General features: G+C 39.8%; 1 protein-coding gene across 1 annotated transcript in view; it reads right to left on the bottom strand.

Moving 5' to 3' along the window:
• The window catches only part of MAP2K5 (mitogen-activated protein kinase kinase 5), a 127,688-nt gene that overhangs the window by 9,742 nt on the left and 90,986 nt on the right, over window positions 1-26,960 (bottom strand). The window contains exons 18-21 of the mRNA XM_032194790.1: window positions 26,371-26,397; window positions 26,027-26,059; window positions 13,478-13,539; window positions 10,901-10,946 (exon numbers count right to left, since the gene is read on the bottom strand). Of these exons, the coding sequence (XP_032050681.1) occupies window positions 10,901-10,946; window positions 13,478-13,539; window positions 26,027-26,059; window positions 26,371-26,397 (168 nt within the window). The remainder of the gene's footprint in view (window positions 1-10,900; window positions 10,947-13,477; window positions 13,540-26,026; window positions 26,060-26,370; window positions 26,398-26,960) is intronic.

Here is a 26,960-nt window from a genome sequence, read left to right as displayed (position 1 = left end):
GTGTAGATAAAGCAGGGACAAGAATACACCTATAAGCAAAATCAAGTATCATTAGTCTCCTTGAAGTTTGTGCTCTCTTTCCTCATTCCTTATTCTGAGCAGTTAATAGCACGGCCCTCGCCTGCTAAACAGTTCCACGCAGAGTGTCGGAAAGTGGTGAGTTTTGTTTGTTGCATGGCCTCCCTAACATACACTGTAATTAAAATGTTGATTACTAAACAGTTTAAATATATGACAGACAATGCAGTTAAAGCCTACAGTTAGGTCAATATGTGATTTAGATTTGCCATTTAAAAACTCTCATTTAAATTTTGCATACATTAATCACTACCATACTTCAATGTTCTGATATCCACCTGACTACACTATTAAAATAAAACTTGCTGCCCCAGGGAAATCCTACTTATTCTTAATTGTTTCGAGGCTTTGATGGGCTTTTAATCTAAGATTAATTTATGCAATTTTAAATAACTCTTCTTATGATTAATAAGCTTGAAAATTAAAAGGAGTCTAAAGCAATTATAATGAGCATTTGGTCATAACCTCATTAGGAGAAGGAGTGAAGGATACAGCTCTGGAATTCTTACAAGACTACAATTTAAGGTTACTTTCAGAGGAGTCAAACATAGTTCTTGAAATTGCAAAGGCAGATTAGCCTAGGTCAGTGCTAGAACTGCGGCTATCTAGATTAGCACACTAATGATTTTATCCCTCTGATAATATTTAAGATAGTGAGGAGATGATACAAAATGTACTAAACAATGATAAATGAATAACACTATAAAATGCTGAAGTCTTGGAGCTCAATTTCCTATATATATTTTCTTCCTCTGATGAAGACTCCTTTCACTTTTTTCCATGTTACTTCTCTGAATGTAGATGAACTTTTTCCAATGCACTTTTAGTTTTTATAAAATAAAATTAATGGTAAATGATTTTCAGAAGGTTTAGTAGTTTTGTTGATGCACCAAAATTCTTCTGCAATTTGCAGAACTTGTCTTTACATAATAACAATTTCCAAGCACAATGGGTGGATCCAGAGGAACAACAGCTTAACTTAAACCTGAAAACCTTAACCTGAAGACAAGCTGTGCACAAATCACACCCAAATTTGCACTTTTAAACAGTAATATACATCTTCCATGATGATTAAAACCCCTTTTATAACCTTCTTCTGAAGCTCTGGATGTTGGCCGTAGCCAAATAACGTGCTGGTGGCCCTAAAAGCAGCCCTGACCAGTGTGTCTGGGCCGGCCGCTCAGGACAGCAACTTATCACCAGACTCGGAGTCAAGAGGTGATTTTCTTTCAGATCAGGTTAGCAGCAACTAGTACAGCTCCTCTGACTTCTGTAGTACGGACTTGATTTTGTAATTCAATTCCTCCATACTGCAGAACCCCAGGGTGCGCACGAGTGAGTCTGATTTTTGCTACGCTCTTCCTGTTGTGCATACTCGTCTTAAATGTGCAATGGAGTTTTGGTTTTGGCTGTGGCACAGGCAGATCTATTCATCCATCTGCAGATCATTCTTTCTACAGCAGTTTTGCTTTTGATATTTGCCGTTAAACCAATAACTGTGCTTGGCATGCTTCTTGGTGCTTAGCTAACAAAACGAGCTAACTCCCAGCAAAGGTATTTTTCATGATGACTCTTAAAAAAAACTAAGGCAACCGAAATATAATTGGAACATGCTTTTGCAAGTGTTGCTGAGGTTAAGAAGAGCTGTAGAAGAGGAATAGAGAGAGTGGCCCAAGGCTGATAGAGTATGTCAACATTAGCAAGCTGTCGACAACAGAAGCAGATCTGCAGAGTGAAATGGTTGGTGCAGTGTTTCAGGGATGGAAGAGGTTTTACTTTTGACCAGCTCTGGTCTGGTCTATGGATGCAGTGCCTATTAGTAGCTGGAGCACATGAGGTATGTGCCTGGAGCACATCTTCTGCTTTGGTTTCATTTTAAATTGATTCGATTCATGAGCTTCAAGACCCATCTGTGATGAGAATGGAAGTGCAGTAGCTCTGAAAGATGTGGAGATTCAAACCAAAATGCACACCTGACCTAAACTCTAATGTTAATTCAGATGCATCCTCAGCAGGGTACTTTAGCTCTTGGCTCACTGTGACAGTCTTGTTGACACCAAGCAGACAAACACTAAAAACTGATGTAGTGTTTCCTTCAAACAAATTTCCCAGACAGGGAAAGAAGGGAGAAAAAAAATGTGCTTTCTCCAAGTTTAAAGAAACTGTTTTCTACTGACTGAGTTGGAAAAAATTGGAAAAGTATCCTCCAACTTTGGAGTAGAAAATGCTGTGTGAATACATGTGAACGTACATATACACACCAACAACAACCAAAACAATGACAACAAAACAAAAAAGATGATTTGACTGGAAACAAAAAGGAATAATGAACCATCCCACACGTCACTGGCATAGGGAAGTTTCTGCAAATTAACAGGTTGTTTTTAAAAGTACTCCATAAGATCATATCCCATTACATGCCTAAACACTATCTAGCGCAAAATAACACGGCTATGTTTGCCGGGTTTCAGTAAAAAGAATAAATAGAGCAAGTATTAAATGTTGAAGCACAAACATACAGTCTAACCATGCTGCGTCAGGAGCTGACGACCAGGTACAAAACTATGTGTCAATAAATGTATGGAACCCTACTAAAAATACAGGGAAGGCCATAAAATAAATAACCACTAGTTGGCTTGGCAAAAAAAAAAAAAAAAAAAATCATTTGAATTCCACACAAGGTCAGTGTGCAAACGACCAAGGCCATCTCGACCACTTCCCCCAGACCCCACTGGGAGCCAAGCTCGGCTCCGATGCCGGCAGGGCCGCGCTCCCCATGGCGCAGGCAGGCACTGGTGGAGCTGTTCCGGCCTACACCAGCTGAGCATCCACCCCAGCATCCCCCATTAAACTGGAAGGGGCAGATGTGTGTTTATGGGACAATGAACTTTTCCAGGGCCTCGGCTCGTCGCGCTTTGCCGTTACGGCCTTAATAAACCCGCGCGCTTCCCGCTCTGCGGCAGCTGCCTTCGGCGGGAGCGCGGGCAGCCGCTTCCAGAGGAGAGGCCGCGGCTTCAAAAAATCATGTTTAATTTAAAAATTAGAAACTGGAGCAGGCTGTGAGCGCAGAGGTTGATTGAAACAAAATTTAAATTCCTGTCAAGCCCATTTAAACACAGGGGCCCTTCATAGACAATTAGCTGCTCCCTGTGAACGCTGAATAAACTCAGGCCTGGTCACTGTTAGAAGAGAGCAGACCTACTGTGAGGAGCTGGAAAAAAATTAACTAAAATCAGGCTGTATGAAATATTTAGCCTCCCAGTTTATCACAGGGGTTTGAAAGTGTAAACAAGACAAAAATCGATTCCTCGGTGCCCTCCAATCAATCCCCCAAAATGGTTAGGGCATCTGTTTCTGCTAAATTTTGTTTACTCTGGCAGATTTGCCTTAATTGCAGTTGTTTATCTCCCATTGTCCCCGGGGCCCTAATCTCCCGATTACTAATACTTAACACTCATTTCACATCTAAAGCTACTTCTAATCCTCAACAGGTTTCTGGGGCTCTTAAAATTATTGAAGCCATGGGGACGGGAGATGCAACCTCTTTGTGAGAGGGACATTTTCTTATCTGCTACCAGCTGGGTCCAATCATCACCAGGGATGGCTGCAACAAAGGTGCTAAAAGGCTCTTTCACAGCCACTGCTGCTCCGCTGGGAATTCAGTGGATAAAAAAGAGCTTTGATGGAAAAAATCCGAACAAGAGGGCTATAACAGTCCAGCCAAATAAAGTTACTGTCATAATCAAGTGCTGTCAATCACAATGAAAATCCAATTAAAAATCTTTCAGTGCGGCCCTCTTAAGTAGAAAAATGTTCCCTATTTATATGCGTTTTTGTCAACTGCACAAATTAGAAAGTCGTATTAATTGATTTTTTACTACTTTAGGCCCTGATCCTCCAGCTGAATTTCTGTGGATGTAAGAATCAACTGGCACAAATCTGATTAAGGGATTTGAGGCATAATGCACACAGGTCATAGGAAGCCATATCTGTATCTCCTGCTTTATACTCTGCTCATTCATAGGCAATTACTACTCTTATTTAATACTGCAGGAGAATCTTGAGGTGCTAATCAGAACGCAGGCCCACTGTTGCTGGTACTATACAAATGTCAGCAATTTCAATCTGTTCGGAGTGTCTGAATCAATTTAAAATTCCAGTTTCATTAAACAAATAAATACTGTACAAAGATTTCCAGAGCCGCCCATTACAGCAAATTTTGTGATGAATTTGGAACAAAAAGGAAGGATAGTATTCTAGGAGTTACAGATATGCCTCTTATTTTGGAACTATTAACATTTTCTTTCTTTTTAAAAAAATAAATATGTAGGGAAGACAATTGACATAGAAATATTAATATCATAAATGCACAACTTCTCAATGTATCATAATTCAAAGACTTGTAATTCTGCTACCAAAATGAGTGAGATGTAAATATTTGCCTAAGTGTCTGGAGAACTACAGTACAACTAGAAGTGCCAAATGGAACATTTGCTCAAATTAAACTGCAAAGCCCAAGAGACTCGAGACACCAAAAATATTAACTATCATCTAAGCTGTATCACTCTAAGCTGTTGCCAATTTGTTTTTGCCCAATTTCCTTAGATTTTCAATACTTCTTTGTGCCAGCTCAAGTTATTTCTTTTCACATTTCACTGGAAAATGCCACTATATTGTGCAGCTTTAGGGCATGTTAGAAAGAAAGAGTCAGATTTTCACATTTTCCATAAAAAATCAGCAGTGGTATGAGCAATGGGACTGCAGAAGACAGTGAATGAATATAACACCTTAAAACTCTAATGCTAACAAGTTAACCTTGTCACATTCTTAGTCTTCTGTAATTGCTGGATTTAGTGACACTGATAGAATGTATTTCTCCATTTCGATAGCTGATTTCTCAAGTGACAAAGAAGAGCAAATCATATCCCTAAGGACAGAAACAGCAGAGAGAGAGAGCGAAGGAAAGAGAGAGAAGGGAAGATCCATAACCCACCTTCCCCTATTTCAGCAGAGTGTTGAGTAATGCAGCCTCCTGAAATAATATACATTTTTTCCTCCAAATCTTCAACTATCCTGACCAAGGAAGATGACAAACACACAGTAACAGGAACACCTCGAATCCTAGTGTGAAATCCCAGCATCAGTGAAGTCAATATAAATTCTTCATTGACTCCAGCGTAGCCAGGATTTCATCCAGGACTCCTTGTCCACTGTGTGTCTGTGATCGATTGAGGACACAGTTTAATATTTATCATGTTTACAACAGCTGAAATACCTGGCTCTGTACTTTATTTTTCCTTAGGAAGTCAGGAAAAAGCCCTTTCCTTTACATCTGGTATGTATTTTGGTGTCTGTCAGAATTTCTCCTTGTCATGGGGTGAATGAACTGGGATCATTGTGACAGAGGACAGCCTAAATGTTTGCAAACAAAGCTATCCATCACAGGTTCAAGCACTGACAATTTTATGCTGGACAAATCATCTCTGATAGGTGATCCTGCACTGGCTCGGGGACAAAAAAAATATGCTTGTAAGTAGCCAAAGAGTGAAAATTCTTGGCTCAATGTGATCCAGCAATGATGCATAAACATCTAGACAGATCGAGACAGAAAACATTTATCTGTAAGCTGTCTTCAGAAGATTTACTGGATGCATCTATGAAAAGCAAAGTGCAGACAGCCCTCTGCTTTTTGTCAAAATTTAAGGTCATCAAAAAACCCAGCCTGTTCAGCGCTCTCAGCTATTCAGTCAGTGATGCCACTGCTGTAATGCAAAGCCAAATTAGCTGTTGGGGGAAAACACTTATTGACAAACACGAGTGGAAGTACGCTATTGGCTTTATTCTGAAGGTTTACAGGGAAATTCAGGTAGGATTACGCTGATCCTCCACTTGTTTGTTTAAAGCACTAAAGTATTTCCCACAGGCTACAAACTACGGTTTAACACAACAAGCTGCAAAAAAATGTAGCTCTACCTGGTAAGAACTGCTACTGATCAGACTCTCTAGAAAATGACTACTTAAAATAGTGCTACTTAAATGCTTCTCATTTGCTGCAGGTAGGGGAACAAACAACCAGAATCCATATTTGACAGTCTGCAATGTTCATGAAAACATATTTAAATATAACAAATGATCTATGAAAAAATGCCCACTGTAGCTAATAAGACCAAGGTGCCTACCTAAATGTCATTCCTGAAGTATACAGAGGGATTGCTGAATGCACAGGAATAGGGAATTTCAATATTGCACTAGGCGTTTAAAAAAACAAACAAACATAATAATAATAAACAATAAAAAAATATTTTCAGCAAGTCAGTGGTTTTGACACAGACAATGTACAATTTATCATACAATTCTGAATTAATCACGTGCCAACATGAGAAGTATCATGAATTTAAAGTTTAAAAAAAAAAAAAAAAAGGAGAAAAGCTAGAAGTTGTAATTCCTATTTGGAGATCTAAACAAAAATGAGGAGATCTGTGCAAAAGGAATCAAGTGCAGAAGCTGACTGGATCCTTGGCCAAAAGCACTGCCTCTATCTGCCCAATATGTCCCTCAAGAAATCCAAATGGCATCCTAATGACTGTACTTTGAGGCATCCATGGGAAAGCATAAAGAAATAAATGCTACATGCTTGACTTTTGGTATTTCAAATACAATTTCCTTAAGTAAATCGCTTTCATTTATTCAGCAATATGTAGCTTAGTAGAGTTCAATGCTGTACTAACAAAAAAACTCAACCGGAGACTTCAGCAAATCTGCCGTTTTTTTGAAAAGCACATACAATCTGCAAAATAAAAGGCCAAGCTTCCAGCTAAAGAAGAGATTTTAAACAATTACCAAAGCGGGATAGTGATATCATAAAGGCAATTTCTGCGCTAGCTTGTTTTCTGAAACTCTCTTTGCCTCTGAACAGCTAGAACAGATAATAACTATTAGTAAATCAAACTCCTGCAATATCCAGCTGTGTCTCACACATTTACATACAGATAGAATGGGTATATGTTTTTAATATGTATGCGATACGTACTTTTACCACAGCTGAAGTGCATGTACAAAGGAGGAGGAGAATGGGAATGGAATCAGCATGAGATAATAAAGTGGCCTAGATAAAGTATTAGCCAGCGATTGATCTCAAACAGGGGATGTTGCTTCTCTCTGACCTGATTACTTACTATGCATAGATTCCATTAAATAGAGCTTAGAATGGAAAGCTTCTGAAAAATACCGTAAATACAGTCAGATCTACAGCTTCCTGAGCCAAACCAGCGTGCGGATGCCTACCCATACACTCGGCACAAGCAGGAGCTCGAACCTTCCCCGTGCCGCCACGTCGCGCTCGCAAACTGCACGCACCCCACTCGTGCCTGTCCGTGCTTCCCCAGCAGCCTGGCTTGCAATGCCAGATGGCTCCGTGGTTTAAATGAAAACGGGAAGTTCACAGAAAAAATAATCTTTACAGAGAAGAACTGCTGAGATCTTGCTTTTCTGGTTGGAAGGGGAGGGAAGAGAGATGGAGGAATACACTAAGATGTGCAGATTTCCATGGTGCTGAAACAGGAGCAGGTTCAATTTAATTGACTCTATGCCTTTCTTGTCTTAAGAAGGAGCAAATTGGAGACAAAAGAGCAGACACAGTAAGAACAATGTTCAGAATAACCACTGGTGAATTATAAAGATCATTCCTTCCGCAGAATGGACATTTTTCCCATTGCTTGGTGAAATTACTTTTTTTTTTTTTTTTAAACACTCCTGTGGAAAAAGTATGCTAATTGGAAATACTTTGAATCAACTAAATTGCTGATTATGTATACACAGAGAAACTGGTGTTGCATCATTTTTGTGGACAGGTGTAAGGAAGACTGGGTATAAATAGAGGAAGTTATTTTTTGTCAGCTGTTACGGAAATCTGGTGTTCGCTTCCACAAGAATACCTATGGTACTAGAAAGCCTGATTTTATACAGGAATTTCATACAGCCTTGGCTTTGGCCCTATTTTCTAACAAAATGTGTGTAGTGACTTTTATAAAAAGAAAAAAAAAAAAAGGAAAAAAAAGGGCTTCTTAGCATGATAGACGGGGTAAATCCATCCCTGATGTAACCCTGTGACTTCACTGGAGTTGCCAATCTGGCTCTCCAGGTATTGTTAGTTGGCTCTTAAAATGCATTTAACAATTCACTGATTATCAGGAGAGCAGAAAAAGATTGATGTTCTGCTCCCTTCATTTTGCTTCCAGTCTTTAATTATACTAAATTGGTTACAAAATAGTGACTTCCAGTACGGTTAATGTCCATAGGGGAGAAAACTTGCACTCCGCTGTTTTGTCTGAAGCTAACGATGATTACACGTTACACCTTTCGTCCTTGCTAGTACATTTCCTTTAAATCAAAACAAACAGCGAACAATGTGAAATCCTGCTCTCAGTGAAATCAACGGTAAGCTGACCTTGAGAGGTCCAGGATTTCACTGATAGTATCTGCATCACTCTACCTGCTACTGCTAGTTAACACAGAGATAGCCGTCAGAATTACAACAGAGGCTTCAGAAACAGAAGATGGGGAATTAGAAAGGGTATTGCGGTCACAAATTCCAGAATTCAGAGGATGTTTAAAGGTTTTGGCCCCGTTTTCCAGCTAAGCATGGAAATGCACATACACATATGTATGTTCTGATATGCTTATGTACTTGTATTTATTGCATATATATGCAAATGTATGTATGCATATAAATATCAGAAATGAAGTGCTCCTTGACAAGGCTGGGTCAGTGCAAGAATGCAAAGGACCTGACCAGAGAGCAACTACTGAGCTAGCAGAGAGCCTGCTGCAGAAAAGCACAGGGTGCTCTGAGCCCATCCAGCTGGGAGAGGGAATTTAGGCCAGCTTATGAGGGTCAGCCACATTGCAGGCAAGGACTGGGTCACTTCTCTATTTCAGCAGCAGTCTACTTCATGCTTTAGTATTTGCTGTTGCAAGTTCATTTATAATTGAATAGGAAGTAGCATGAGGGAAAAAATGTGTTAAACAAAAGATTTTGTTTAAAAAGTAGGAAGGCTTTTTTTTTTTTCTTCTCTTTTTTTTTTTTTTTTTTCCTGGGCTGCTATAATTTTAAAATTATTTTACAAAATACCTCCTTAAAAGGGGACTAGCACACTCCAGGGCATGTAGTTGTAAAGATAAATCTGTGCACTTCCCTGGTACTGCAGGCACTCACCCTTTGGCCTCATTTTTATGACTCTACACCCTGGAGTGGTGTTATTGCTTACAAACATACATATATACTTATGGGGGTATGTGCGATCTGCAGATGTTTTATTTATAAGTGGCAGGCCTATTGCATCACTGAAACATGCATTTACAAACAGATACAGGTTTTATGAAACCCTATTCCGTTGTTTTAATAGCTAAGCTATCCAGCCATAGCATAATAGTGCACAAGGTAAATGTGTCTACATCTCTAGAACCTGTTCCAAGTTTTCTCAGATGTGACTAACTGCAAGAATTTTCCAACCATCAAAAGTTAATAAAAAAGACAAAATAAGGCAGAGTAAGCCTTTCATATGAGACACACACCACCACAAAGTGGAGGGGCTCTGATAAACTTCAAGGCCTCATTTTGCCAAGGTATTTAAGCAGGTGCCTAACTTCAAATGCAGCTCTATTTAAGTTAATATCCTTAAAATGAGATTCACAGTTAAATACTTTACTAACCAGGGTCTGCACTGAGACTAGTCTGGATTGTGAGATATCTGCCCCAGGGCATCTGTGGAGATTAGCCTTTAACTAGAGAATCACTGCAGTAAAAACAATTGTTTATTTTACTTGTAATTCGTAGCATGTAAGCAAGAAAGGAAATGACGCAAACACGTTCCATGTCTTGTTGAAGTCTGCTAAAATTATTCCTACCTATTCAATGCACAGAAAATAAATTATAATATTTTTACATAAATCTGGAAGTGACAGGAAACATAGCACATACAAAAAGTAATGAAACACTTGGAAACCAAAGATACTTGATGTGAATCAGAGGAGACTACAACTCCTATCTCCCATATACATTATTGTAAATACTTAAACAATTGTTTGATTCTGTATTTTTCTAGTAGCTTAAAAACAGTACTCTGCACTAAATGCACAGCCACAAGGGACCAGCTTAAGAGCAGGTACCCCATTATTGCCTTACTGAAAAATGAGATTTGCTAGAAAAAGAAGTGGTCTCTGAGCTCAGATGCCAACACTGAGAGCCTTTCTATGGAAAGACCAAAGCAACATATTAACTCAATCTTCTGTAGCCAAACTGATTTCATTTTACATGAATATAAGTGAAAACAGTAGCTTCTGCATTTCATTAAAAATACAGTATTTTAACCACATCCCCTGTTTTCAATCTTCAGATTTTGAAAGGTTAAGACTAGCAAACGATGACAAGGAGTGACCTACATTAAGCTGTAATCCCTGGACATACAAACTGAAAAAAATGTGTATTAAGCATCAAAATCGCTTTGATTGAAACTTGATACGGGCTGTGAAAGTTCTGTATTAACTCCCCAAACCACAAATGAAGCTTTGGCCACAACAAACATCCATTGTTTTGCCACAGCAAAACATCCATTAACTCCAGCAGAATCAGAATTCCACCTTTTGTTTGGGTGTTCTCTCTAAGTGTGTAATTGCTGCACAAGCCAGAAACAGTTCAGATTTAAATTTGTACATGCTGAATAAAAAACACAACACAAAAAATGGCAAAAACTCCACTTCCCTATACATTAATAAAAAGCACTCATACAAAAACCACACTGGAGGGCTCTGAAGTTTTACTTACCATTAAATCTTCGGGAGCTGGTCTTTCCTTTGGTTGCTTTTTCATGCTATGTAACATAAAACAAAATGTTCATATATAAACAAGTGTTTATTTATTCCATTTGCTTAAATAGTGAAGACATCCTCTCTTAACAGAGACAGACTGTGTCTAGAATTTCAATGTATTTCTTAACTTTATCACATACCAACAGAAGACAGGGCTCCTAACGGTGGCCAAGATGTTAATCAACTTCTCCTCTCCTCTCTCTCCCTCGTGGTCAGTGTTCCTCTATTATTTTGTTGACTGTTAGCCAATTTTCAATTTTCTGTACGTACGTGTGTCTTTGAAGTTCCCTACAAATGTCTAGGTTTCATTCATCATTTTTGAAAGACATCATACCTACTAATGCCTTCCTCTCAATGAGACGTAGAGACAACAGTTTCCCTTTTATTTATAGGTCTACGCTGCTTGTAACCATGAATATGTGTAAATATGAAGATCATTGAAAACCAATCAGCTCAGAAGGTATAATAAGTTGATTCTCATTTTGCTAGGGATTATTACATAGCTTGACATAACATATTATACAAACAGGTGGGAAATTTAACTCTAACACTAAACAGCTTCAGGAAAACACACAATACCCTGGGGTTTCTACCTTAATTTTTTCACATTCATTTCCATTACACTGCAGGGTGATAGTTCATTACACAGCATTAAGCTGTTTATAAGATCATGTTTCTCATCCAAATAGTCCTAGTTTTCTGTGCAACAGGTGCAATTAGCTATTGAAGACTGTGCTTAGCTGCATGAAGGAACACAATAACATGGCACAGAGGTGACCATCAGGAGCTGCCTACTGACTAATTGGATTACATCCAAACAGCCAGTGTTTATGGTGTATCTGGTATAAAGTCATAATGTCTGATATGCTGCTCACTTGACATCTCTAATACTTACTAGAAATTGATTGCTTAAATAGCAGAGTTTGCTTTTTTAAACAGTAACGCCTCCTTCTAAAAAGAGCTGTGTGCTCTACAGCCTACATAACACTATATCTAAAATATTAGATAAACCACGATGCAGTTAGGTTGCATTAATGATACGATTTACCTTCCCTACAAATAACTACACGCACCTCAAATAATGCAGGCATGAGCAAGTAAAGCAAGCTGTCTGACGAGTAGGTTGGTAACAGTTCTAATCTGACAGTCCAAAGTAGCTGCGTCCCCAGGGAAAACAAGGCTATTAGCCACCATCAGTTATGCTTCAGTTTGACATCTGTGGAAATTTTAACACAGGTTATCCCTCCCCCAGCCTCAATGAGATTTTTTTTTTTTTTTTTTATTTTTTTAAAAAAAACAACAGCCTGTCGTTACTTTTTGAAGGGATTAAAAATGTACACCTTCATGCACATCAGTTGTGCTGCAGAATCCCCCGAATGGAGGTGCTCTTTGTAAACTGAAACTATTGAAAAAGGAGGCCTACGTTATGCAAACTTGAATTATTTATTTGCTTTAATTAACTGATCATCAGACTGCTTTTTGTTTCTGTATTGATTGTTACATACTATGTCAGACCTGGAAGGCACTCTCTCCTATGTTAGCTATTCAAAACAGAAATATTTTAGATGGCTTTTTCTGCAGTGGCTCTCGCACACAGTACAGAGAATTGGAAAACGCTGTGAAGCCTGACCTACAGATCTGCGTGGAGCCAAGGGTTTCGAGTGCCTTGTTTTCGCTGAGAAAACATCCCTGAAGTAGTCCTCTCGTCCACGCGGCTGCTGCTCAGTGGCACACACTGAGATGGCTCCATCTGATTTAGCACAGCTGAGCATCCTGGAAGTGCATGCTCACAAAAGGGATGCTTCTCTGTCAAACAAATCCTAAATGTACAAAATTCAAGCTTGTTTTTTCTGCCATACATAAATGACTGCCCATTATTATTTTTTTTTTAAAGTGAATGACAGTTAAAAAAGATTTTCCCTTCACTCTGTTTCTTTAGGATAGCTTACCCATAAGACTTTTATTCTCCTGTCACTAGAGAAGTGTATTCTTTATTCTACAAATTCCTCCTTGCCTATTCTCCTTTAATTTAAATGGTCTTCAATGAACTATTCAGTTTAAGGAAAGAAAATATACCCTATGGTGTGTTTTAAAATACGATTCTCAGTAAAAATTACTTACTGCAAAGCCAATGAATTAATCAAGGCTACTTGCCTTTCTAAACATCGTGGCAATTTTATAAGTAATATTTTAAAAAGCCCTAAATAATGATATTATACACCTGGGTTTTTGTGGCCTCTTTACCCTCAGATGAATTCTTAAGAGTCTCATTGCACAAGACTGCACCCACATCCAGGGCAGGTTTATTAAAACAGGAAAAACCCTTGTAAGTACTTTTACGACCCTTTGTGTAAATAACGTTTACATAATTTAAACAGTTTGCTTAGCTTTGCTGCCCCATCTGCCCAAGGCCCCCAAGTCCCTCTTCTCTCAGAAAGGATGCAAGGAAAGCCATAAGGTCTCGCAGAGCTGCAGAGTTAATGGCATGTATCATTTACATTGAGGGCATGGCATGTTTGCAAACTGAGCTTACCATTGAGTGATGAAGTGTACAAATGGCTCAGAGAACTCCCCGACTGGAAGGACGGGCGATTCCTGGGATTGGATTGAAACAAGAAGCAGAGTCAGAAGCAGAGAAGACAATTTTTTAGAAGGAGAGTAATATAACAGCGACAACAACAACAGCCAAAAAAAAAAAAAAAAAAAAAAGGAATCAACAAAGCCTCCTTTTCACACAGAGAATTTGAGGGAGAAAGGTACAAATTCTTCCAAGAATGTGTTATAAAACACTGAATTTCAACTAATGAGTATTACACAATGGGTAAAAACATGTGGAAAGACACTGAGGGGAGGTGAAAAAAGGACAATGATAGCCACAGGGTAAAAAGGAAGGTAGGGAAAGTGTAAATGAGAAATTAATGATTATTTAAGTAACACACAAATGGTCTTGTAATTAACAAAGAGCTGTGAAATTATTCTTGTGTTGACCTTTGTTTCTTTCACTGCATTTGCTATTTATTTACACTCATGTTTATTTACACTTATTCATTTTAGAGGCTCTCCTAATTCGCAGTCTGTTCTAGATTTAAAAGATGAAATAATTTTTAGGGGGAAAATATGCAAGATTTACCAGTCTAGTGAAAATAACCACTCCGTTTTTATGAAAGAAAAAAAAAATTAAGAGCACAAGGAAAAAATATAGAAATGGGGAACAAACAACATCACCATTTGCAAAGAAGGGCTTTACGAATTTAGGAGTTTTTCCAAGAATGACAGAGAGCTCCACTGTGTTTATAGTGTAACAGCTCAGGATGTAATGAAATTACACTGCAGAGTACTTTAACAGTGTCATCTCATTAGACCTACAGTTGGAACAAGAGAGCCACATAAAACAGGCAGCTGCAAATGACTCCATTCTCATCTATTCTCATTTGCTATTAAAAATACCTTTCGGCGGCTTTTTTCCTCCCTGACATCCCTACACAAAGTACCCTGCAAAGTATGATACATGCACCTATTTAAATTAACAAAGGAATGACTTATTTTAATCTCACTGTGCTTTGGAGTGCTTTGGCCATTTGGATGAGCAATATATCATTACATACAACCTTCCAGCGCTGCAGGCAAGAAACTCAGAGCGTGCAGCATTTGGTGGGAGCCAAACAATTTCTCTAGCACACAACTGTGTCAAATGCATGCATGTATTCATTATTGAGAATGTGAGGAAATAGCTTTGATGTAGTGGAAAAAAGAAGATGATAAAAGCACCTCTGCAATGTGTGTGCCATTATCAATGGTGGCAGATAGACACAACTGCAGAGCCTCCTATGTGATTAGTAAATATACATATAATTGCTGTGGCCAATTATCAGAAAAATGAGATCGGTAATTACAAGACAGAAAATTAACTAGAACTCTTATTAAGTCTTTGTTTCCAATTCAAACAATTGGAAACTGCTGGAAAATACAATTAAATCAAAAGTAAGTGAAGAGTAAAAGGAGAAGCCAAAATTGCTTTACAATTTTCAAAGAGTTCTATTAAATACAAGGACTGTTTGATATACCATGCCCAAATTCTCTTTGAACTTAGCCCGGGCGAGGGAGAGGTTATTGTCTCCAAACTTATAAATGACATCAATATAGGAAGGTTTGCACTGGAGAGCGGAAGGAACACAAGGAAATAAACAGCGCAATTAAACTTTCTCCACTTCAAAGGACCGTGCATGAAAATTATTCATATTAATACAGAGAACGCAGAGCCAAATGTCAGGCTTGCTTCCACTGCATGGAGCCCAGCAGGTTTAGCCTCTCCCCATCCTTTTCTCTTGTCCTGCAGAAGTCTTCCCCTCGCTGGCACCTGGGGTGGCAAACACCGCCGTCCCCAAGAGGGACAGAATCGGGGCAGGAGCATGAGAAAGATGCTGGGCACATGTTACAGATCACTGAAAATTGTAAGGCGAAGCTACCGGAGCCCTCTCCGTGGGGAAGTGGCCCTGCCTGGCGATGTTCCCCCGCTGTTTCAGCACAATGGGAGCAAGGAGCTCCTCGCGAGCATCCCTCTGGCGGGGCTGCTGGCGCGGATGGTGCGCGCTGGGGGAGCAGGACGGGCACGCGGCACTTCGCACCAATTTGGTAGGTGATAATTTCTGCAATCGCAAAGAGATGACGGACCCCTAATAGGGTGAAGCTTCATTATGAGAGCTGAAGAGAGGCTGACGAACTGCTCTGAAGCCACCAGCCTCTCGCTTGGGCTGCGCCAAGCAAAGCCAGCGGCAGGGACCAGGCCATGAAGACCCACACGGGTGCCTTCATTCGGTGGCTCTTGAACTACAACACAGCCAGAAGATGAGGTGCTCCGACATAGGCATGCAAGAATATCTCACCGACCCCAAACACTACATTTTGGCACAGCTTTCTGTCAAAACTCAAGCATTTTAACCTCATCTGGGCCTAACTTCTACCCAGGCCTGGCAGGCATGGCCAGGTCTTTGCTGGCCTTCCTTCAGGAGCTCAGGAAGAGATTGTGGAAGCAGGGAGATAAACCTGGATCTCAGCAGTATGAAAACATGATGCTTTCATGCAGCCTTCCCAAGGATTTCAGACTGCACGTCCCACCCATTTGTTGGTCGTTCACTTGATGAATTGCAAGTCTTTTGGGATGATACATCGATCTCAAGAAAATACTCGCTAGGAAGTGTGTTTGAGGGCAAACAGATCAGTGGAAATAAATAATTCTACTCCAGTAAATATGGGCCAATTCTTACTTTACAGCATTAGGTAAGTCAGGGGAGGAGGCTGCAGATTTTGGTTTTAGGTGAACCAGGAAAGCATGAGATCTCAACTACTTACAAAGGTAAATGCTGAAAAGTTCCTTTTTTAAAACAACTTCAGGAATAGAAAACATCCCTTCAGTTATGATATCTACCTGGGGAAACCGGTGACTGAAATATTTCTGTTTCTGCCGTTGTTCTATTCAAGAACATCTGAGTAGTGGAAAGATGAGAGTATTTTGTACTTTGGGCTATTCCAGTGAAAGACGTGTTCCTATTGCTGCCTCTGGAACTCGAGCAATTGCGATGCTGTTGCATCAGGTATAAGCAAAATTTTCCCAAACTACACAAAATAAGTACAGCCTGTATTTTATCGTGATGTTCCTCAGACTATGACTCTGGCTGACTCTCAAAGGGATGGGAACATTTCATTTTCATTAAAGACAACATATTTAACCAATATCTTGAAGAACAATATATTGTGGATGCTGCTAAAATGGCAGTAGAGTCACAAATGGTTGCAAGGGGCAACGTACCCATTGCCTCTTACATCCCCTGGCTGCTTATTCCCAAGGCTGGCTATTGTCCCAAGCCCCCGAGCAACATTTCTGCAACTGGGATCTGCTGCAGGAGAAGACAGGATCAACCTCTGTGATTTCTCTGTGATCAGCCTCAAAACCAGCCGAACCGTGCACATACGGTGCGAACGGGGAAGGGCAATAGGAAAAAAAGTTTGAGTGATGCCTTTGCCTTGTGAATAATGAACAGTTCAAGAAGGTCAACCCATTACAACTGAAACCGTTTAATTATTAATTATGCACAATCTATGAGCAAAAGGACAAGTTCAGAATGTTTAATGTGTGGTAACTCCGACTGGACCCTCTCTTGGCATTTTGTTATTAGCACTTGTCAGCAAGGTGCTCAGGCATAAAGAAAAAAGCACAGCGGCAGAAAATCCGAGCTAGCAGGAGAAGGGAGGGCTTTAAACTTCAAACACTGATCCTAATATTTAATTTATGGAGTGCCAATGCTCTGGTATAAACCTTATTGACTTCCATGGAGTTAGGGGAAGTCCCATTATTTAGACAAAGATGTGGGAAGATGAACACTGTAACAATCCCTTCAAAAGCCCTTTCTTTTGAAGGGACTGATGACATTACTATCTGCATCTTCTTTTTTTCCCACCCCCACAGGTCTGAACAAAGAGTGAACAACCTAGTAATGTGTCCAGAAGCCAACCAATCCTTTCCTGTCTGTGCAATAAGAGTTCAAATGAGAGGTGTAAGCATTATTCTCACCTGTTTCTCAAGTCTGCTATCCGAAATGTCTGCTGATCTGTTTTGCTCCCATCAAGCAGAGCAGTAGCAGAGCTTCTGCTGAGGCTCAGGGAAAAAATAATGTACAGCAAACTCACAAATGATGGAAAGAAGAATAAATATGGATGAGGCACCTTCCTCTCCTTTCTGTCCAACTTGAAAGTTTTCCCTGGGTAAACCCAAATTCAAGCAACAGATACAGCTCACAAGTAGTTTTGCCTCCTCATCTGCTAACTCCAACTCCACGAAGGGTTAAAATTCCCCATTCCCCACAGCTCCAGAGCTACTGCGATTTTGCAATACTCGCTCCTCAGTGTGCGTGCTTGTGCAGAAGGAAATGCCATGGTCCTATGGCTCTATGGCCACAAGAGGGAAGTTAGCAGAACCGAGTAAACCGAACTTCAGCTACTCTCTCCTCTGGGTTTCCCCAGCACACCCTGTCTTTGAAATTATCATCTCCTCTGGGCAGATATTCCTATTCTGCAACTTGCCCGTTGATGCCGAAATGGCAGTATTTAATAAATCATGTGTGCGCTTTACAAAGCATTTTTGGCTTATCACTTCAGCCTAGACAAATCTCTAGGACTGAAGAATTTGTATGCACTCCTGCTTCCCTGTTGCTAAAGCTTTCAAATAATACCCTTACTTGTTTTTTACTTTGCGGCCAAATAGTGATTTTTTTTCAAACAAACTTAAGTTTTAGCTGTACCAGAAATGCTGCCAGTTGCAATTATGTGTAATAACCGCACTGCAGTTACAGAGCTGTTTCAACGAGAACAGCAAATTACAATATTGTACATGTTCAGATTTACTCCTTCAAGGTCAACTTCCTTTTACAGCATTCCTAAAAAAAAAATTCCATTGCTGACTTTTAGCCAATCTACTTCAAAAGCCCTGCACCAGCCTAATGGCAGGTGAACTCTTACAAGTAGCAAGTTTGCAGAAAGCAATGATGTCTGGAGGGGGCTCAGAGGCCCAGACTTAAAAGAATTTCTGGATTGTCCCCATTATACTCCCACCCCTAGCAGGAAGGTGAGAGATGATTACATCTCTGCGCCAGGTCGCTTCTTGCTCTTTTCTTAGTAGCAGATGCCAAATGTGACAAATTATACGTGGGGGCATTTTGGTGTGAAGTTCCGTCTGCTGGGATTGGAGTGTCAGCAGTAAACTCATTTATTTCCAGATCTCTAGCTGGACTGGAACCAAGGTTGAAAGGCCAGTGTTTTATCCACCAAAACCCTCAGCCTACCTCTAACACCTCAAATCACGTGAGAACCAGCTATTCTCTCAGGCAGAACTACCTGCACCCCAAGTTCTTGAAAATACACCGTATGAGTAACCTACATTTGTACGGGAGGCACGCAGACATTTGTGGTTAAATTCATCAGCAGGTACTTGGAGCTATTGGCTTGTCACTTCTGCAACACTGGCTGCCGTGGGATGTTTTTCAGAGCCCAGGACAGGCAAGGAAAGAAGCCGAGGAGTGTAATTAACACTAGGAATAATCTAGAGTGTACAACATGACATTTTCTACCTCTTACCAAGCTTTGTACTTGTTAGTGAGGCTCTCTAAAGGGCCTTGCAGATAAGTGTACAGGTAGCTGGAAAACAGGTTAATCCTTTAACCGTAACTGTAATTGCTTTCTCTCTAAAACAAACATAAGAATTTTTTCTTCTCATTGCTGGTCTCTTGTCGATCATAAGCTAGCAGAGCACAGCAGTGTTTTGGGTAGATACACACACATACGCACATTTCAAATAGCTAAGGCACAGCAGCATGAAACGTAGCCTCTACCTGTTTGCACCAAAGGGACTCAATTGAAAAACTAAACCCATTTATTGTTCCCTTTTTCCTCTGTACACTCCCAATGCATTTTTATTGCTTTTTCATAAAACACTGCTGCAAATAATCAAGCATGACCATTGACATCCACAAGATTGAGTTTTAGGAACCATTAAATGAGCTTGCCCTCTTGGGAAGGTTCTTGCTCAGGTTGGTCTAAAGGTAATTATTCAGCAATTCCTACCTGTGGTTTTACCTTGTTCCTATATAAGTCCCTGAATCTCATACACTAGTAAGGTCACAGTTTTTGTCTCAATAAAAGCATACCCCAAAACAACTTATCCACAGGACAAATTACGGTGGATATGCGTACACATGCACAAACACGTGGGTATCCTCTAACACCAGCTTTTCTTGTATGGAAATCTTCAAAACTCCAGAAATTTTCAGGGATAAACAGAGAGATCCATACATTCGAATCAATTCATGAGAATCTAAGAAGAAATTCCCAAAGAAAAACCAAAATCTTGTTTCATTCAGAGCCTGTCAAGTTTTCTACTTTCTTTTTATAGAAAGAGCAAAATGTAGCACTGATGCATAAGGTAAAGAAATTCAGCACTCAAGAGGCAATGGTCTTCATTGTGTTATTTGATCAAGCTGAACATACTGTGAATTTTTAAGGCTGTGCTGTAGCAATAAATAGAGGGATGTATTTAACCAGGAGGAAAAAAGAAGGAATAGAAATTACTATATAGGATACATGTATTAAGTCCAAGTTGTTTTTCCCATGAAAAAATTTGAAAATTTATCGACACTGAAATGCTTCATGGCTCAACATTAACACTATGCTAACATTAACTGATGCTGCTAAATGTTTCTAGAGTATGAATTTAAAAAGAAAAAAGAGGTCTTTGATTTGTGAAGTTTGTAAAGTCCTTGAGCTAGATTAAACTGCAGTCTTGTGAGACCGAGTATCTCTGTGGGGGCACTTAACAGAAATGTTCAGGAAACTCATGGAAAGCTTCTCACTACTCACTCATGAAGCTGTCACGGTAAGGATTCACGAGTACAACTAATTAATTTTTCTTTTAAATTTCTGCCTGACTCATCAAAATATGAAGATTTTTCAATGCTGTCTCCTATGTGCAAAAATAGGACTTGCTCTTGAAAGCCTTTCCTCCTGAAGCTTCTAATGTAATTAATTTGGATGTCCACTAATCCCAGTATTTTAACTAAAATTGATGGACAAAAATAAGGTTCTTTTTTTCTACTTACTTGAACATATTAAAAAAAAAAAAAAAAAAAGCCCAAACCAACACCTAAGACACTATTACACTGAGACAAGCTATGGAAACTTTGAAATCAAAATTACTATGTTTCAGATTATGAAGAAGAAAGGGTTACAAACCAGAGCTGATGCTTAACTACAGAGCTTGTGACCACAACTGCTCCAGTACAGAGAAACCCAGTTTACAGCAACCACCCAAGGGGCTGGCAATAATTGGTTTCCTAGTAGGGATACTCTAACTAAATAAAGGTCAAACAAAATAGCCCTGGAGAGCTTAAGGAAAATTTGAAGTAGTTGCTTAAATCAGGAGGGCAGCATACTGGATGCATTCCACAGGGCAAGTTTTGTTTATCCAGCCATCTCCAGCTACAGAGCAGCTACCTGCCAAGCCAAAAACCACAGGACGGAAAGGATGGGAAGCTGACGTGCTGAAAAACGAAGAGCTGTCGGGTTTGGCCTTTTGGGATCTTCATCTGCAAGCCTGCAATCACCTAGGTGTTTTACTAACTGCTGATCTGACTGGCAATCAGGAAAAATGACATTTTTAGAAGGTTTTAGAAATACTGCATCTGGAACACAATGAGGAAGCAACTAAACAGTAATTTCCGACATAATACATGTTGACACCAAGATAACAGTGAAATGAACAACTACAGGTTGGGAGAAGCTCGAAAACAATGCCACTTTTCTGCAAAAATATCCTACGATCATAGCCCTGTTTTTCCTGAAAACTTAAACCTGCCTTCTGCTGCAGGGTTGCAGAGCCCAGTAACCTGCTACTTACCGAACTGGACCTTTACAGCACCCTCATTTACCTTTTAAACTTAGAGTCTTCTAATGCATGAAAAGGAAAATGCACAATTATAATCAAAGCTATGGTTCTCATAATCTCTGCTCTGAAGTGGAATTTGATTTACTGGGTGATTCGTGCAAACATCAGCTAAGTGAGCACAAAACCAGACCATGCTGGTGCTTGGGAGGTTGTTGGGGATCTGAAGGCTGGGCAGGGGGCAGTTAAGGTGTTTTGTCAATTAAAAAATTGTGGGAGGAATTCCAAGACTGTGAGCAGCAAGAGAGGTTAAAGAGCACACTAATTTTAGTTGCAGTCTTCAGGTTTCAGAGTCAACCCACTAAGCAAAATTGGGTGGCCTGCATTTCTCTGATGCATCACTTCTGGGCCTGCAGTATTAATGGCATTATTCTGGGGTTCTGCTGTTTATATTTCTAATTTATTGCCTGGAATAGACTCAGATGATACAAACTTCTTTTTTTTTTTGTGCACCTAGAGCTTTTGGAGCATGGTCCTGTTGCTGAGTAGACTGCATTGCAAATTCTTTGGCTGCGTGATCCTGAAACACAGGGGCACATCTAGGACATCTTCCAAGCCAGGCAGTGGCTCCTGCTTCCAGCAGGACTCCATTCTCCTTCATGTTGGAGTGTTTCTGGAAAGGCTCTGCGCACAGCAAGCGATGCATGTCCTTCCCAATAGGGATTCATCTGCACCGCTCAGTGCTTTCCATATAACATTTCGGTGAGTTGGAGACAAACTAAGTTGAGTGCTAGAATATTAAATTACTCTCAGATCTCAAATAACAGCAGACTGCCTTTATTGCTGGCTGTGTTGCAGGATGAACTACATTAACAGCTAGTTTATCCTCATCTTTGGACCAGAAGCAGGAGTCTTATCATGGTGGGAGATGCTGCTATGATTAGGACTGTTGCTTAAATGAGCGTGTCTTATTTGTAGCTGGATCAGATTTCACTGTAAGTTACCACATGTTAAAAAATAAAGGTCCTGGCAGGCACGCATCCTATTCACACAATGATTCTCGCTAATTTTGGCATTAAAAAAAATCATCCCAGAAACAATGTCATTAAAAGCCCGATAACATAATTTAACAAAAATTTGTCAGGCACAGTTTACAATGCTTCTCAAACCACTTGCTCATTCTGCAGAATTTCTGCAAAGTAAATTTAAGTCCTCAGAAATGAACAGGTAGACTTTTTAAACTGCAAAAGTCACCTGTTATGTCTCACATATTTCCCCAAGAGTTTAAAGAAAAAGACAAAAGGCCAGCTTAAAAAATCTCACTACTGCAGAACATCTAAAAACTCCCATGGATGGTTTTTATTCCATCGTGTGCTACCTTACAGAGCATGATGAGTCCATGATACATAGGTAGTACACAAGCAACCTCTTAACTAGTTCAGTCTTCGACAAATCTTATGAATTAAAGATGATTATGAATGAGCAGAACATTAACTTTTGGATTACCTCTATATTTTGGTAGAACGTGGGCCAGTTCTAAAAAAAACAACACATCAACTGCCAATACAATAAGCAACTATTATGAAGAATCAAGGCCTTAATGTTACTTCTTTTTCATCATTTTTAAAGACAACCTGTGTTAGTTTCTGTATATTGAAGTTCAAGAGAAGTTGGATTTTTTGGATCATTTCTTAAGTTAAAAACAGCAGAATAAATTTCCATCTCCCAAAAATATATTGTTAAATTGCTGTTCAAACTGACCAAAACATGAGAAGATATCATTACTTTTCTCTAATCTACTTGTATAATTTTTAAAATAAAATCTATGAAAATGCAGTTCATCACACATACGATGTAACACCGAATTAATGAAGGCAAATACTTAAGTCTTGTTACTGCCATATTTTTATAAATTACCATCAACACACCTGGTTATTCACTGAATTTAGGCCTCAAATAACGGAAAATAAAAAATTATGTTTCTATCAGGTACTCTGGGTCTATTCAAAGGCCTCTGACAACCACTGTGCCTGCTGAAAGCCTTCCCCACCAGTCTTAGCTATTGGTGCTGTCTCCCCATCTCTCTGGGTGAGCCTGGAGCAAGCCTGGGGCACTGGGGATATGATTCCTTCCTGGGCTCGTATGTTCCAAGCTATATGAAGAGATTAAATAGTCGTGCAAAGAGAAATTTGGTATGAGCTATTGGTATGAGCTATTTGGTATGAGGTCCCAACTATCTTCTGTCACATAAAAAATATTTATTAAGGGACTTGAGAAACAAGTTCTAGGAAATATCCCGTTATAGGACCACTGCTGTGCACTGTCTGCTTGGAGGAAGCAGCAAGCTACAGACCATCACTCCTCGCTGCCATGACCGTCATTAAATGAGGTGGGGAATTCTGGGGCTGCCCTGGGGATGGGGTGTACAGCACAGCTGCAGGAGAGGGGCTCTGATCCTGCCTCCTGCGAGGTTTAGGACCTCCTTACAGTCAAGGGAAAAGTTTGGCCCAAAAAAGTCAGTCTTACAACACGAAACATTTTTAATCGTTAACACTCAGAGTAGCAACAGCTATAGAGTAGCAGATAGTGCAGAGACTCCCTCTCTAAAAGGTCCTTGCGTAGAAGGATGAGTGTGTATTAGCCAAATAAGCAGGTCCCCAGGATGGGCATCTTGCAAAAGACAAAGCCAAGAGGAAAAAAAAATAAATAGAAGTTGCACAAATTTTGCTCTGAGGTTGTTGTATACAGGACAGCGCTGGGGTGGCAGGAGGAACTGTTAAAGTCAGTGCTGCCCATCAGCTAGAACAGAATAACCTTAATATAAATGTCCTCCAAGACACCATCATGCCAAGAATTTGCACTTCCAGGTGTGGCAGCCACTATCAAAACGCTATATATCTCACTAAATGACCCCCTCACAATACACACGTAGCGAGCAAATAACACTACAGAGCCAATCCATTCTCCTCTTCCCCCCGGGCTCTAAACGTTATGGCATGCAACTTCCATTTAGACATTGAGTGTGTTGCAAAACAAAGCGAGTTGCACTTAAAGAACTTTCAGCTGAGCTATGCTCCGTAACCTGAAGTCTCAACATGCCCACAAGCGCAGTGCTCCCTGAAACACCAGCTCAGGAGAATGATGGCTCTGTGGCATACTGCAGAACATCAGGTAAGTTAAAAGGAGTAAGTATCAGAATGCTAACGTTAAAGCTAGCTTGGCACTCAGATGTCTACACCAAGTTCCCTGGTTAAGGTTTTTGTAAGATGGGCACAATCCCAGTCTTGAAGAAAGTGGGAGAAAGCTGCATGAAGCTCCACCATAATGTGTAGCTCTTTAAGGCTCTGTTTTAGAATATTGAACTCAGATTTAGGTGCCACTATTTAAAAGTAATTTGTCTAGTCCATTTAAAAGCAATTTTCCTAGCAGTAGCAAAACACGTAAAAATATGAGCATATTTAGTTTCACATCTTCAGGACAGGGATGGCCTTTTGTTACTGGTGTAACCAGCACTGGTGTTTTGGAATTCTCATGTCGTATACAAAAACGCACTTAATAGGAGTAACAATGGATGAAAAAGATGAAAGAAGCAAAATTGCCTAAAAACCACTCAAAGAAACAGACCGCCGTAAAGAGCCAGGTAAAAGAGCAAGCACCGCTGGAGGCTTGCCAGGACTGGAAGAACTCCCTCCTTCCTTTACACAAAGGATACTCGTTCATTTCAATTTAACTGCATCCCTCAAGGCCCAAATGTCACTTTTAAAAGAAGTTCAGCCAAGTCAATAAGTCATTCTCTAATAAAAGGACAAAAGTGTTCACCGCAGGTAAGAGCAGCAGGTTCACACAAGGAGTAGTTACAGATTGAGACTCAACTGAGATCGGGCACTCGGGCATCGCACCGGTGGTGAGCTTATTAGATCAAGCCCAACAAACACGTTGCAAGGGCTGGGCTGGGGCTAGCGAACATCTAACGGGGCATGCCAGCAGCCAGCAACCATGACCTGGCAAGCCAGCAAGGACGTGCTGCTAGAGGTTGTGGCAAGTCTTTAAAAAGTTACGACTTTTTCCTTGTTCATGGTTCTTAATTAACAACAGCACCTTATTAAAATTAAAAACAAACAAAGCAAAACTGATGGCAGTCAGCCCTGAGAAAGCAGTCAAATGTTTTGCTATCAAGAATTGCAACCCCCTCCTTACACCTCAATTCAGACAGGGAGTCTGCTACTCGCACCTGGATCTTCTACTCCTTACCTTTTTATTTTGTCCTTCTGATTGAACATAAAAATAGACATTTAAATACTTACTAAACCACCTTAAATATGCCTGACACAAAGTACGCTACCACTTGAACGTCTCTGTTCCAACTCATCTGGCAAATGCACAGGATCAGCCAACATGACTAGGTTGAGGCTTTAAGGCCTGAATAGCTAAAAGGACTAGCCTTTGAGACAATCTAGTTTTTCAGACTCAATATTAAGAGTAGCAAAACAGCATAAAGTGGGACAAGGCCAGTTCATGTTTGACAGCTCCAAGCTGTACGAGGCAACTTGTGCTCTGAGGATGTTGGGCATTGTGCTTCATTAGGAAACAAAATATAAGCTTTCCACTCCATTAGGAATGACTTTAGGAGTGAAAGCACATAAGACGACGACTCACCTCATCAACAATGCACTGCAATAACTGGAGAGGCTGCAATGGAAAGAAGAGAGGGAAAAAGTATTAGCCTATATGCAATATCTTTACAGTGGAGTGGAAAGAAAAAATCATTAATGCAATAAAATATAGCAAGATTAATCAACAGCAGCAAACTCTTATAAAAACATTGATGCTCAGGATGTTCTATTATTTCTAATGGTACCTAATCTAATACAGGCAGTTAAAGGTTTGCATTTTCTTCAAAATGCAATTTGCTAAGTTTAAAACAAGGCATTCAAGCATGCAGAGGAAGCAGCCATCAGGAAAAAGAAAAGTGAATTTTTTTCTGAACTCATAAAGCTTACCATTAAAGATCCCTGGTTTTTCTGAATCTGAAAAAAGGCAATATGTAATTAGCATGTCATAATCAAAATGACTCACTTGGACACATTATGATCACTGAGAGAAAATTATTGCATCGCTGGTGGCAATTTGTGGGCATGTGTTAACACAATTTACATAATGAAAATACACAAATGTTAATAGCTCGCTTCTCATTTATAGGCGAAAGTCAGCAGAATGTTAATTTCACACAACACTTTTTAGTACCCTCCAGGTTGTATTAGAATAGGAAGAAAAACCATAATCCATTTCAAAAGGCTGTTTACGATTCAGATATAAATAATGTTTTATATTGCTAGATTGTGAACACTGGGCTTAATGTTGCAATCATTGCTAATGTTATGAAGCTCACTCTTTTTAAATTAAAAACCGATTTATTTAAAATTGAAATTAAATCATAGTCAGAAATTAGAATTTTGGATTACTGCCAGACTCAGCTCGCAATCGCTTTTTTGTGAAGAAAACTTTAATTATGTGGTTGAAGTATCTGCCGCTACTCAGGAAAGCTTTTCATACTCCACTTTTACCCAAGTTTCTTATATATTCCAACCCA

This window comes from Aythya fuligula, chromosome 11 (assembly GCF_009819795.1).
Source record: "Aythya fuligula isolate bAytFul2 chromosome 11, bAytFul2.pri, whole genome shotgun sequence".
Lineage (NCBI taxonomy): Eukaryota > Metazoa > Chordata > Aves > Anseriformes > Anatidae > Aythya > Aythya fuligula.
This window is presented reverse-complemented; position numbering and strand designations above follow the sequence as displayed.